The 14,999-nt window shown below is 48.2% G+C and overlaps 1 protein-coding gene across 1 annotated transcript in view; it reads right to left on the reverse strand.

The window, feature by feature from the left end:
• Window positions 1–3,867: 3,867 nt before the first annotated feature.
• ATP1A1 (ATPase Na+/K+ transporting subunit alpha 1) overlaps window positions 3,868–14,999 on the reverse strand; it is a 33,072-nt gene continuing 21,940 nt past the window's right edge. Inside the window, exons 13-23 of the mRNA XM_081224323.1 lie at window positions 13,806–13,981; window positions 11,426–11,562; window positions 10,419–10,569; window positions 9,672–9,840; window positions 9,378–9,532; window positions 8,873–8,996; window positions 7,554–7,699; window positions 7,309–7,439; window positions 6,921–7,022; window positions 4,680–4,771; window positions 3,868–4,228 (exon numbers count right to left, since the gene is read on the reverse strand). Of these exons, the coding sequence (XP_081080449.1) occupies window positions 4,200–4,228; window positions 4,680–4,771; window positions 6,921–7,022; window positions 7,309–7,439; window positions 7,554–7,699; window positions 8,873–8,996; window positions 9,378–9,532; window positions 9,672–9,840; window positions 10,419–10,569; window positions 11,426–11,562; window positions 13,806–13,981 (1,412 nt within the window). The 3' untranslated portion in view covers window positions 3,868–4,199. The remainder of the gene's footprint in view (window positions 4,229–4,679; window positions 4,772–6,920; window positions 7,023–7,308; window positions 7,440–7,553; window positions 7,700–8,872; window positions 8,997–9,377; window positions 9,533–9,671; window positions 9,841–10,418; window positions 10,570–11,425; window positions 11,563–13,805; window positions 13,982–14,999) is intronic.

Consider the following 14,999-nt stretch of genomic DNA (forward strand, 5'->3'; position numbering starts at 1 on the left):
CTTGTGGGATTATTTGAGGCTCAGGACAGGGATTTGAAAGCTCTGGAACCCAGGCAGGTCCGAGGACCTGTGTCTCTTTCAGTGTCTGTGTGTAGATCTCCTCACCTTGTTTACCTTCTTGTGTCACTTGCCGTGGTGTCCTAGTCCATTTCTGGCCATCCTAATTCCCTCTATGACTCGTTCTTAATACTCTCTGATTTCCAACTTCAGAGTCTTGAGAGATGGGGAGAGACCCTAACTCATAGATCTCTGGCAAGCCTGGGCATGGATTTCCCTTAGATGGTATCAGTTCTGATCCAAAAACAGAGACTCAAGAGATGAGGGTGAAATGTTAAAAATACGGCTGCTTGGGCAGCAGAAAAAAGCCTGGTAATGAGCATGCTTTGATTCATTCAACAAGCACTGATTGTGCCAGATGTTGGGGTGGGTGTGGCCTGATCCACACACTCAGGAACTCTAGTTCCCTGATAAGGGAACAAACCAATAAACAGAGGCCTAGGGGCTAACAGTAAAGTGTGCAAAAACGAGGGCCCACTGAACCTTTCCCAAGGAACAAAGGCCTGAATAGTATCTGGAAAGGTGAGTCGATTAGCCAGGAGAATGCAGATTGGGCCAAGGTTGGGTTGGAAGGGGGATGCCAAGGGGACTTGTAGGATGGCAGGGGAAGCAGGGTGGAGCACATTTGTACTGCCCACGAGTTTGGGTGGCTGAGCAGAGATGGGTTTCTGTGCTGAGGTCAAGGGTGAAGACACGCATGGTGAGAGGCAGCCAAGTGGAGTTTGGAAGATGGCGTAGAGCAATGGTTCTTAGATTTTGACATGCATCAGAATCACCTGGAAGGCTTATTAAAACAGATCACTGGTTCTCTCCCCACTCCCCAGAGTTTCTGATTCAGTAGGTCTGAATTAGAATGCACTTTCTAATAAGTTCCCAGGTGATGCTGACCTAGAAATGACACTGAGAGCTGCTGAACTAGAGGAAGGCAGAAAGTAAGGAGAGCAGTCAGGAAGCTGTTGCTGATGCCCAGGTGTGAAAGGCAGTGGTGGCAGAGAAAAGGATTTATAGTGCCAGCCACTGTGCTAATCCCTTTACATATAATCTCACATAATCCTTTTAACAACTCTGAAACACCACCCTTATTCTAGAGTAAATGAAGCACAGAGACTAAATTCTGTGCCTGTGGTCAGTCAGTGACAGGGCCACTGTGTCCAGGGTGTTAAGACACAAAGCCCATGCTCTCAGCCACCAAAGTGGAACCAGCAGTGGTTGGTGACTGGCAGGGTTGCAGGGCCACAGCAAGGTAGGGGAGAGAAGCCTCACATGACTTCCAGGGTTCTAAAGTGGCAACAGAGCGACAGATGTCTTTGCCTAGAGCATGTTCATTGTGAGGGACCTCAGACCCCGGCTTGTCACTGGGGTTAAGACTCTATAGTGTGCTGTGCTCTTTCTGAAAAAATACACATGTCCAGGAGACAACTGGATTTATGGGTCTGGGGCTCAGGAGGGAGGACCAGATTGGAGAGTTGGAAAGCATCATGTAGGTGATCTGTTGTGAAACCCCAGGAAGAATGAGGCGGGGGTGGGTGAGGACCTCCCTGAAGAAACGAGCAGCCAAGGGGCAGGTGGAGATGAGGGGAAAAGTGAGGAGGAGAGGGCAGAGGTGATGTTGCAAAGACACAGCGGCTGTTTCAGGAGGCGTGTGATGGAGTCATAGGTGCTGCAGAGGCCAAGGAAGGACCAGGGAGTGCCCAGTGGATTAACAGTCAGATCAGTGACGACCTCAACCAGGACAACTTCAGTGGCCCAGTGTTAATGGGAGCCGGCAGGAGGCAGAGGGCTGAAGAAGTGATGGGCACTCTCCTTAGAAGCTTGTCCATCAAAGGAAGGAGGGTGAGAGCTAAAGAGATAAAGAAGCTGTAAGGACGTTGAAAATGGCAAGAGCTCAGATATCGACGTGGCCAAAGGGGCAGGTGGTCGAAAGTGTCAGGAGGGCATCACAGAGGGTGACCAAGAGGGCATTACCCTGGGGATGTCTGGAGGGCATTGCAGGGGAGGGGAAGGTGGGAGTCAAGGGGGCTCAGCTGCATTTTTGTGGGGTAGACCGTCTCCACTGTTCTGGAGCAAATTTTAGCTCCTCCGGACAGGGCTAAAGTTAGTGGGTGAATGTAAAGGCGTATGATGAGGCCCGGGCACTTACTCTTGCTGCCTGTAGGAAGCTTGGAAAAATCTGGCCCTTTGGGAGGCCTGGCTTTGGTGCCAGCTTTGCCTGCTGCTTATCTGCGGTCTCTAGATCAAACGCTTGGCTTGTAAAACTTTTTATTCAGGGGATTGTCAAACAGAGAAAGGGCAGAGGTATTCCGGTGGAAAGACGGCGGGAGGTTCCGCTCTGCCCTTCTCCTGCTCTGCCTTCCCCGCCGTGTCCCCAGAAGTCCAGGGCTGCACAGAGGCCTGGCCAGAAAGCTATCCGGGGTCACCTCCAGAGTCTACAGTCTCAGGCTGCTTCAAATGCCTCTAAGTAGGGAATACCCATGACCTTCATCAGCGGTATGTTCACTGGTCAGCTGTCAGGCATGCCAGAGAACAGACGTGTAGGGAGTAGGGGAGGCCAGCAAGCCTCTGACAAGGCTGTGCCAGTCTAAGCACGCGGGGCAGCCTCATTCTTGCCCTCAGAGCTGTGTCCTCAGGGAGGACCCAGTAACCACCAGCCCTGAGCCTGAGATCTCTGTTGGTTCTTAGCTTTATCCTAGTTTCCTTATGTTCGGCTGAACAAGTGTCTCTTTAAAAATGACTTGCCTGCAGGCATAGAGATCATCCTGGACGAAAGTGCCCCGAGAAAGAAGGGAAGACTGGTGGGTTGGACTAAAAAGGCACAGACCACCTGGCCCTCCCAGTGCCCCTAGCAGGAGAGGCTGGGGGTAATGACTGGCTGGTATGTGGGCGTCAGCCATTCCCTTCCCATGTGCACAGCTTGGAAGTGAGCACAAGAGGCATGAGCAATGAATTAAGCTTTTCAGAGAAAAAATACTCCAGCCCAATCTATGACCACCTGGCGGACCATGATCATTGGTGCCAGAAGTAAGGACTCCTCATCACATTGGCTTGAAGCAAGGACAGCTTTGAAGTACAGGTAGTTACGGCACACAGGATGGATTACTGAGCGATGGGACTTGAGGGGAGCTTTTACACTAACTCTTTGAAAGTCGGAGGTATACTTGACCTTGAAGGAAACAGATCTTTCACCTTTTTTCTTAAGTAGCTTCTGGAACATAACCACTCTCTGAAATGGAGCTATTCGATGCTAAATTAGGAACAAGTTACGTGCAAGGGAAGCACTTTGTGATGTCCCAACAGACTGTATAGGTAGGTTTCTGCTTCTGAGACAGATCTTGGTCTAGAGAAACTTGAGGCTGTCGTGGTGGCGGTGATGATCTGAGAGACCACAGGTGGGGCTGTGACCAGGACGGGAGGAGGAGGCCCTCCCCTGAGGGTCTGAAAATCCTTCTCCGGACGGGTGTGTCCGTCAAGAAGCAGATGTGAAGGCAGCAGGGGGAGTTCCAGCCATACCACCCGCAGTAGCCCACGGGAAAATGGGGAGGTAGGCTCACCTACTCTGACCACAAAAGCACGGGCGGAAAGTTTCCCCTTAGTCTGTGGTCCTTAAACTTGAATGTGAATCACCTGGAGACTTATTAAACAAACAGATTGCTGGTTAGCTTCTGGTTCAGTGGCCCCAGCTTTGCTGTGCTAACAAGTTCCAAGTGATGCCGATGAAGCTCCTGGCCAGGGACTCGTGCGCTGGGAACCACGGCTCCAGACTGATCACACAAGAAAATCTGGACCGTGGAAGTGATGAGGGCATGAGACCAATTCCATTATAATAGCCATCTTTATTTGTAAAAATCCAGATATAAAATGTATTCTTTCAGTCTTTCCGAGTTTTCCTTTTTACAAAAACAAAAAGGCACATAAAAACCTTCCCCGATGTTGTTCCCACAGACGGATGTTTCTCGGGCAGCCCTCCCCCCTCCCCCCCATATAGCTACATGCTTCATTCCGGGACATCTCGCTTCTTCCCCACATGCTTCGGTGCTTTCCTACCAGGGTAGAATTCCGAATTCCGAGACTGAAGTACACAAAGAGGGGGTGGGTGGTGGGTGCAGAGTGTGTGGCGTGATGCTCCCCGGCGTGCAGGATGGGGTCTAGTAGTAGGTCTCCTTCTCTACCCAGCCTGGGGGGGCCATAGAAAGAGACAGAGATAAGCGACAGTGAGTCTTCCTCCTCGGGTGGGGGCAGAGGGAAAGACAGAAAGAATGGACCTCAGGGGAACAAACCCAATGGGGGTGGTGTTTGACCCAAATTCAATCTGGGCCCTCAACTGTATTTATTTAAATGCTTTTAAGAGTAACGTGTTAATGGGCAAGATGGTTCAGATTTCTGACCAAGTTCCCCACTGCATCCTATTTGGTTTGTATTTGGTCAGTTCTGAAACCTCAACTGAGATCTCCATTCTGAGGATGGGCTGTGACTCAAGTCAGTTTACAGTTGGCTTCCAAAGGACTTAGCCAAGCAGACTGATTGTGGAGGAGCCCAAACACTTCAAAGGAAACAGAGCAAAAGCCAGTAGACCCACAGGCGCCCCTCCGCAGCCCACACCCCCAACTAAAAATGCCTGTTCTTACCGCCAGGGCGTCGCCTGATGATGAGCTTTCGGACTTCGTCATACACGAAGATGAGAAGAGAGTAGGGGAAGGCACAGAACCACCAGGTAGGTCTGCAAATAGAATCAAGTGACAATTTATACGTGTACGCACAACTCAAAGGAAAAAGAAACTGCATATCAGCATAGTGATAATGAAATAATCAGCCTGAAAGGAGAAGCCAAGTACAGTCATGGGTAGCTGGCCGAGCATTAACACAGAACACATGATAAAAACAGCCCGCTGCTGTGTGCTCAGGGCCCGGAGACACAGAAGCAAGCGGACTGCCACCTTCAGTTGGGTTTTCCATGAGAACTGGTTTGTAGGTCAGCTTAGGTTTTTTTTGTTGACGATTCCAGAGCAACTGGACATTTTCTTCTGTTTCTAAAGTATTTAAGAAGCTCACTCAAGTTTATCTGTCTGATGTCCTGGCATCTGAAGGTAAAGAACTGCCGGTGTGGGTCACAACCAGTTTAATCATTCCCTGAATGTGGTCTCTGACAGTGGGGCTTGGGACAGTCAGGAGTGCGTTGAGTCCCAGACCTGGGGAATAAGAAGCTGAACCCTAGCAGAGATCCGAGGCCTTTGGGGGCCCAGGGGCTGCTGCCACAGTCTCCAGCCTGGAGACAGGCTCCCTAGGCGGCCTCCAAAGGAGGCTGATGCTTTCTTGACTACCAGCTTCCCGCAGCAACCACTGGAGGATGACTGTCCCAGAGAGAGCTCTGGCATCTCCTCTTCCTGTCTCGTGTGTCCTCCACATGCTAGAAGATGACCTCGTTTGACTTGGGGACCCTTGTAACTAAGCCACCTTCCACACTGGGTAGAACCTACTGGGAACAAGCTCTCTAGTCATAGCAAAAGATGCCCTGAGGCACCACCAGCCCGTTGTAGGCTGAGATTTTGCAGAGATTTTCCATTTTGGCCTTTTAGAGACCTCTGATCCTCCTAGCCTCCTCTTAACAAACAAGGGCCCAAGATGATAGAATTCACCTTGGATAAGACTTGCCCCTGTTGTGTGCCAGCTCTGTGCAAGGGGCTGGAGACACAAAGTCAAAACAGATGGCGTGGTCCATGCTCTGAAAAATAACAATCTATGCGAGCAGAAGTGACAACAGTGGCAAAGGAGGGCTGCAGCTGCACACGCGCAGGAGGGTGAGATCACATGGGGACAAGCCCTGAGAAAACCAACCTTGAAGAACTATCGGGATTGATGGGGTGAGAAGGGAACAGCCTTCCCAAATATGTAGGCAGAAGAGAAGTACTGAATTCACCTAACATAAGCCTGGATGGGTATAAGGCTAGGAAGACAGGCTGGCACAGTAACAAGACCCTGGATGCCAGGCTCCCCTCGCACCACAGATGGGCAGTCAGGGAAGCCAACAGGGTTTGGTTACTTCTGGGATGAGCTCAGTGAGAGGAGGTGAAGGGCAACAGGCTAGTCGAGAGAGTCCATATGGGTCTGAGCAAGCATGGGAAGACTGATGTTTAGTTAGATCAAAAGCTTGACTCGTAGGGTCCCATTTTCTGTGGTTTAGCTATTTTAATAGGTTGCAGCTGCCTAACCTCAACCAGTTAGCAGGCACCACAAACACGCTCAATGCTTCAAAACACTACTGGAGTTTGTGGCAAATCCTGTATGTGAAAACTCAGGTCTATCAAAAGTGCAGTCATTCACCATGTTTAAGGCCAGTCTGGTTCTGGCCAAAGACTAGTGGTCAGCCTCCTCTGATCCTCCACCCATGATCTCCTAACACTACTCGTGCTCGACTGTACAGTAAAAGGACCTCAGATCTGCTCCACCACTGTCCTGCGAGAGCAGAAGAGTCAGAGGCCCACAGAGGTGAGGGGCTTGCCATGCGACGCAGTGACTGGGTGAGCCAGTCAAGACCGGAACCTGTGTCCCCAAACTCCAGGATATCCCCCGCTGGCCTCAAGACGACGGGGCTGTGGCCATGGGGGACCTGAGTGCTCAGTGCAGTTGGCTGGTGAGCAAGCCCAAGGGCCAGAGCCCGGCTGGCCCTAGTGACGGCAAATCCTAAACACAGTCTGTGGATTTGCTGGTCTGCATTACTGAGTCAGCCTTTCCTCACTTTCCAATCCAGAGGAACTCTTGTACACATCACCCAAGAGTTCCCAAAATAACAGCTACTAACGTTGTGTCATGACAGGAAAAGCCACACTTACTATTTCCCACTTTCTGGAGCTAGAAGAGGATGGACTTACTTGAGGGGATACATCCTCAGGGCAACACCCATTCCAGGGCAGTAGGAAAGGAAAGCAGCAAGGGCCGTCTCTTCGAAGAGGCCAAAGATTAAGATCTTGTTCCTAAAAAAACAAGGAGTGGGAAAAAGTTAAAAAACACAAACAGAAGTGTATCTTCTAACGCTACGTGTCAAATGGCAGGTCGATGTCTATGTATTATTAGTTGTACTTAGGAACTTGATTGAGGTCAGATGAAAAAACCTAGAAAACATTTTGCTTCCTCAATTTGCTCCGCAAATAAGTTTCCAGAAACTCTGCCCTGTGTGTCAGGTGCTGGGCTTTTGGCAAAGGGTTTAGACGTCACCAGACCCCTTCTTTGAGCCAGGACCCCTGACTGGGCCCTACTCACTTCATCCCCTGCTGGAAGACAGAATTCCTCCTGGTCTTGCAGATGACCAAGTCGGCCCACTGCACCACCACGATGCTGACAAAGAAGGCTGTGTGGCAGGTGAACTCCACGATCTTCCTCTGTTCGTAGGTCTGAAATGCATAAGGCAGTCAGATGAGCATGCGTGTCCGGAGGCCGTGTGGCCCCATCCCCTGGGGCTGGAGGAGCTCCGCCCAGCACTGGTCAGGCGGGCAGCCCTCACTCACCCACTGCTGCCCATAACTATCTTCCACGTCGTTGATCCAGCGGTCATCCCAGTCTACTCGGACCCCCAGCAGGTGAGTCGGGAGGAAGCCGTTCTCAGCCATAATCACAAAGTAAGTGAAGAAGCCCCCCAGGGCCTGGATCATACCTGAGAGGTTGGAAAGACAACTTGAATGCCAGGGGGTCTTGATCACTCACAGGCTATGACCGGTGGGAAGGACGACCCGGGACACTCCTCGCTCACGCCTGCTCCACTAGGAGTCACTTTTTAGAGCTTAAAAGACGGTACCCGGGCCTTGCTCTTAAACACCCAGCTCTATTACTCGATCATCTGCTTCTATAAGGGCACGACCTTGGGGGGTAAAAATCCATTTCCCTACATTTTAATTTCTGAAAAATTATGACTTCCCCTCCCATGTCTCAAAATTGTTACCCATCGCCTTTTTGCCAGCCACCGTGGAAATCATGAATGTGGCACTTTCTGACCTAATCTTTCTCCTCCCCCACTTTCAGGATCGTTCTCCCCAGGATCCAATCCAATCACTATGCCCTCAACTTCTTGGGGTGGGATTTCATCCCACGCTCTGGACATGGTCTTCCTTCTGCTCAAAATTAGGTCTTTCTGGCCATCAGCCAATTACTTTGTTGTCAGCAACTGTCAAATCAATCTTTTCCACATTTCCATGATGCACTAATCTGTCCCATTTTACCCAAGTGTTCGCAGTGATGCAACCCATTACTCCAGAAGTTCTGAACAAGTTGCTAATGGTGGCTTCACCAAGTTTTCCTGAAGGCAGAGGACTTAGGATCAAAGGGTATTTTCACTGCCCACCACCTAGACCATCCGTTAGCTGGTCATGCGCCACTGGTGGAACAGAAATCAAGCACTGGGGGCGGGGAGAGAGGGCGTGCAGAGTAGCCACTTGGCGGTGACCTATCAGCCAAACCTGCAATCTCTGGACAGTAAGTTAGGGTTTGCAGAGTCAAATGAGTGACAGATACTAGGTTTCCCCAGGAAAAGCCGCCTTTGAGTTAATAGTGCAGCTCCCAGGAACTGTGCCTGGCACTGGAAAGGCTCTGTGAGCAGGGGCATCCTCAGTTCTAAGGCAGATGATGAGCTCAGTCGCAGGTGCCCAGTCTAAAGAACTATGGTTTCTTGGCAGACAGCAAAAGATTTATTCTCACTTGGAAGGGAATCTAAAAAAAAAATCCCCAGTCTCACCCTAGGTTATGGCTCATCCTAGATTTGAAAGTCACCCAACACTTGAAGTCTCAGAAGGCAGACACCACCCCTGCAGACACTTTAAATCTGCCGGCTCACCAATCTGTCCGTAGGCCATGCTGATCAACCGCTCATTCACGAGTTTGTCCGTTTGGGGGTTTCTGGGCTGTCTCTTCATGATGTCGCTCTCAGCCTGCTCATAAGCCAGGGAGATGGCAGGAACCTGGGGAGGAGGGGCGAGAAGGGAGTTAAAGTTATCAGAAACCAGCAAGCTGATGTTGTGAACCTTTTGCTTTAAAAGTCTTGCCCTCCCTTTAAAAAATGTTTTTCGTAACATGAGATATTATGAGTCCCACTTTCAAAAAAAAAAAAGGGGAAAAATTATACAAAAGGGAAGATTTCTATCTGATAAATAGATGTTGTCAGCTGTCTTGAGGAATGGTAACACTCAATCTTTGATGCTGAGGCTGCCACACATTGGAAATTCACTACCGAGAATTTCTTTTCCTTACAGTGGTCACGGGGACCCAGAGAGCACAGCGGTGAGTGCTAATGCCACACCTTAACACTATGATGATGTGTGGAAGCCGTGACAGTCACTCACCATGTCTGTTCCCAAGTCGATGCAGAGGATGGTGACAGTCCCCAGGGGTAGTGGAATGTTGGCAATAATAAATATCAGGAAGGGGGTGATCTCTGGAATGTTACTGGTGAGGGTGTAGGCAATGGATTTCTTCAAGTTATCAAAAATCAGACGACCTACGAAAGCAAAAGATTGTTTTTACTGTAGAGCTTAATGAGAGGGACCAGACACTGCACACATCCCTTAGGCGTACGGACACGGCTCGGCAGCATCTGGATGAGGTTTTGGTGGTCGCTTTACGTGCAGCACTCTCACCTTCCTCTACTCCAGTCACAATTGAGGCAAAGTTGTCATCCAGGAGAATCATGTCGGCGGCTTGCTTAGACACATCTGAGCCAGCAATTCCCATGGCAACCCCGATGTCAGCCTTCTTCAAAGCCGGAGAGTCATTGACACCGTCGCCAGTTACGGCCACGATGGCGCCCTGCCAGTAAAAGGAGGGATGCGGGTTACGAATCGTGTAGCCTAGCGATGGGTATAAGGGAGGTGCAGCCTCCAGTCGCCTCTCAAGACGGACACTGCTCCTTTCCCAAGTGAGACTCTACAGAGACGCGGAACCACCTCAGCCAGAATCCAGGAGTGACAGCAAACGTGTCCCTCACCTTGTTCACAAGGGCTACTCAAAGTCATGACTTGGGTGAGTGGCGCTTTGGAAAGCCCCCCACCCCCACCCCCAGGTCTTTCCCAGGTATGGGATGTGAGTCTCCTGGACATTCACATCTCCAGTGTACACATTAGGACCCTGGTCTGCTATTCCAGGCGAGTGCCGAAGCTCCGACTCTGGGCCACAGCGGAGACCTGTACAGTGGAGTTCATGTCTCGGCTGAACAGTGATCCAGTCACCACCCTTCTCTCTATGCCTGGAGCATCTTACTGGCACGTGTATACTGAGACTGAGAGAAACTGGCTCATGTTTCCACCACTGTTGCTTTGTTTCTACTGGAACTGCCATCACCGAGGTCAGTGGCGCCTGAAAGAGCCCGGCCCCGGCTGTGCACTGACCTGTCTCTGGCAGCCTTCCACAATGATGAGCTTCTGCTGCGGAGAGGTCCTGGCAAACACGATCTCCGTGTGGTACTTCAGAATGTCATCCAGCTGCTCGGAAGTCATGTCCTTCAGATCACTTCCATGTACCACGCAGGCCTTGGCATCCCTACCATTAGGACCGAAAGACAAGTCACTTCACCAGCACGATGCTCATCCCCAAGAAGGAATGTTGCCATACTACGCAGATCGCTTCGTGAACACCACAAAGCCAGAGGGAACTGTCCCCATTATGTATTATCTGTGCAGTGTTTTACAGGTTACAAAGCATTTTCATATATATTATCTCATTCAAGACTCACAGTAATCACTGGGCAGGCCTGTCTCTCATCTTCCTTTCCCCATCTTTGTAAGACGCATTGAAATAACATAACTAAGTTTTAGGCGGTGACAGAGCTGATGGAAAACCAAACCCAAAGTAGGGTTTGGCTGGGGGTGAGTGGGGGTGGCCCTAAACCTTAACAAAACATTAAAAACAAAGTTGTCTCAAGTTATCTATTTTACTTTATTACCAAAATCTCCCTTTCTGGCCTGAGCTACCTGGACAATTGTGCCTTGCCAATTTTATTTTGTTAGGGTGGACCTGAAAATGACAAGGTGCTGGGTGCGGGGCAGTATGCGCAGTGGTTAACAGTGTGAACTCAGAAGCTAGACTGCTGAGTGTACTGAGTGTACTGCGTGGCTCAGCCTCAGCCTCCCTGCTCTGCAAGGTGGGAGTATCACCTACCTTCGTGGGTACTGTAGCAAGTACTTAGAACAGTAGGCACCATCTAAGTGTTGCTTATGGTGACCGCTCTTCTTATTGAAAACCCTCCCTAGGAACAACAAGGCTGTTTTCTGGCACTGGAGGGGCATCCCTAACCCAGAGCAAGCCTAGAAGAAAACTGTGTAGAACCAAGCTGAAGACGCCCAACTACCAGCATCTGCACATTCAAGGCAACAGTGCTCTGACCTTCCTGCCTTACCTGGGGTTCACCTGGCTCACTGGGATGTTGAGGCGGGCAGCAATGTCTTCTACAGTCTCGTTTCCTTCCGAGATGATGCCCACACCTTTGGCAATGGCTTTGGCTGTGATTGGATGGTCTCCGGTGACCATGATGACCTGTGACAAGGAAGAGGACAATTTATTGAATGCAGCTGCCAAGCAAATGACCTTGAGAAGTCTTACAAGTACACAAGAATAAAGGTCAAGGATGACTCGGCTTGGAATATCAAAGGGAAAGAAATGCAAATATAAAACCGATAAACATGAACTAGCCCAAAATATAGACATGAGTTCACAGAAGACACAAAGCAATACCCAGTTTTTATCTTGGTACACAATCACACAGAATAAACAATATCTTTGTCCTTTTACACCATCACAGAAAAATACTCAAATTTACTGAAACCAACAAAAAAAATGATAAAAATCTGATGCTGGTGAGTAAAGGGTCAGCATCCTGAAACTGGCCCAATTTGGAGGGAAAGCAGTAAGTAACAAGAATTCAAATCAGTCACTGCTCTTTTTGGCCCCAGATTATATTTAGAATACAGTCGAGGTGGTAGGAGAATAATTTTTACAAAGCTTTTCAGGGCAGTAGTACTCATAAGAATGAGAAAGCAGAGAATCAAACAGCCAGCAACAAGAGAGACTACACGAACTACACTGAACCACACTGTATCAGCGTACCTGAACAATACTCTGCAACTTAAGACCAATAGAGTACGCCAAACATTCCTCTAAAACCAGTTAACTGAAAACACAGAACACATGCCATTCACTGCATGAAGCGTATTAATTTAGAACAAGGCAAATATTTCAAAATAACACTCTATGACATAAATCACAGCAAGATCCTTTTTGACCCACCTCCTACAGAAAGGGAAATAAAAACAAAAATAAACAAATGGGACCTAATAAAACTTAAAAGCTTTTGCACAGCAAAGGAAATCATAAACAAGATGAAAAGACAACCCTCAGGATGGGAGAAAAGATTTGCAAACGAAGCAACTGACAGAGGATTAATCTCCAAAATACACAAGCAGCTCATGCACCTCAATATCAAAAAAACAAACAACCCAATCCAAAGATGGGCACAAGACCTAAACAGACATTTCTCCAAAGACATACAGATGGCCAACAAACACATGAAAGGATGCTCAACATCACTAATCATTAGAGAAATGCAAATCAAAACTACAGTGAGGTATCACCTCACACCGGTCAGAATGGCCATCAAAAAATCTACAAACAATAAATGCTGGAGAGGGTGTGGAGAAAAGAGAACCCTCTTGCACTGCTGGTGGGAATGTAAATTGATACAGCCACTATGGAGAACAGTATGGAGGTTCCTTAAAACACTAAAAATAGAACTACCATACGACCCAGCAATCCCACTTCTGGGCATATACCCTGAGAAAACCATAATTCAAAAAGAGTCATGTACCACAATGTTCACTGCAGCTCTATTTACAATAGCCAGGTCATGGAAACAACCTAAGTGTCCATCGACAGCTGAATAGATAAAGAAGATGTGACACATATATACAATGGAATATTACTCAGCCATGAAAAGAAATGAAATTGAGTTATTTGTAGTGAGGTAGATGGACCTAGAGTCTGTCATACAGAGTGAAGTCAGAAAGAGAAAAACAAATACTGTATGCTAACACATATATATGGAATCTAAAAAAGGGGGGGGCAGGACAGAAATAAAGACACAGATGTAGAGAATGGACTTGAGGACACAGGGAGGGGGAAGGGTAGGCTGAGACGAAGTGAGAGAGTGGCATGGACATATATACACTACCCAATGTAAAATAGATAGCTAGTGGGAAGCAGCTGCATAGCACAGGGAGATCAGCTCGGGGTGGGATAGGGAGATGCAAGAGGGAGGGGATATGGGGATATATGTATATGTATAGCTGATTCACTTTGTTATACAGCAGAAACTTAACACACCACTGTAAAGCAATTATACTCCAATAAAGATGTTAAAGAAAAAAAAAAGTGCCAATGTAATTTTGTTGAATGCGTTAAACCATACTACTTTTAAAATAAATTTATTTTATTTATTTAAAAAAGAAAAAAAACTTACCAAGTCTTCTGCTCTTTTTAATTTGCTACATTACATTTCCCTTAAAAAGTTGATTTTTTTTTTTTCAATCCCTCATCTGCAGTTTACCCCAACATTTTAATACCATTTGGTCTTCTCTGGTGGTAACTAAAAAGCTTTGGAGGTGAGAAATTGATACTCCGGGTGAGAAACACCAGCTGCCACAAGGATCCCACAAGGCAACGTCACTAAGTAGGGCGCCCCGAGCTGCTGAGAGGTGATGCCAAAAAGGGGGGCGGGGCATTACCTTAATTCCAGCACTTCGACATTTGCCCACGGCATCAGGGACAGCAGCCCGTGGTGGGTCGATCATGGAGATGAGCCCCACGAAGCAGAGATTATCAACAGGGAAATTCACCTCATCGGTGTCAAACTGGAAGCCTTCGGGAAACTGTTCATCTGGCAGGGAAAGGTGGCAGAAACCTGCAGGAGGGCAGAGAGCCTGTGAGGGCTTCTAGTGACAGGCAGCAGCAGGACAACGGCTTATTATTCACTTAGTTTGGAAGGTTTTTTAAAGTCTACTTTTATAACCAAGTGAGTTTTATCGATCGCTTATGAATGACACAGAATGCCTAGAAGAAAAACTGCACAAAAGACAGAATTCATCACTAAGCCTCAGAGGAAGAGGCTTTGTTCAATGTAGAGCAGACGGACTCTGGCACCAGGGTTTCCGGCTCCTAGACCTGCCCACTCAGTTACTGAGACGTGGCACATCATGTCGTTATTTGTCTCCACTTCCGTCTCTGGGAAAAATCAAGGCCACATCTCTGCTCACTGTTCATCTAACCAAAGTATACTGCTGAGCACCCACGTGGGCCATCGTGCCAGCTTCTTTGAGGATAAATGCAGATCAGACACGTCCTGCCCAAGGGGTTTATATCTAGTATTATTGTTCACACAAGAATCATGATATTCAAGATATTTCTTTCAATGTTGTGTGAAGGTTACAGTGTACTTTAAAGTGGTATCGAGTGGAGTTCATATAAGAGAGGCTGCTTCTACTCTGGGGTGGGAGGTGCAGAAACAAAAACCACTTAAGAGCGACCTTTCAGTTGGATAGAGACCTAAGACACCTCAAGTTAGACGAGAGCAGGTAAGAACATGAGTAAGGCACCAGTTCTAAGTTACCCAAACTAAGAACAGAAGAATTACATCAATAATGAATTTTTATCTGTCAACCTACACGATTATAAATGCCACTTTCTCAATGACACAGGGGGTGAATGTACTTCTAACCTGAGGTGGCTGACAGAGCAGGAAGGACAGGTGGCATCCTGGGCCCCGAGTTTACCGTTCATCTAATTTATGAGCTGGCGGCACAAGTGCCCGTGTAAATTCACAGCCATTCTGTGGCAGTCAGGAAGTGGCTTTATTCTAGATGCCCTAGGGACTTCATTTTCATTTCATTAAGTTTACAGATCATGGGCACAGCAACAAAAGC

The sequence above is a fragment of the Mesoplodon bidens genome (assembly GCF_964165515.1).
Source record: "Mesoplodon bidens genome assembly, chromosome: 2".
Classification (NCBI taxonomy): domain Eukaryota; kingdom Metazoa; phylum Chordata; class Mammalia; order Artiodactyla; family Ziphiidae; genus Mesoplodon; species Mesoplodon bidens.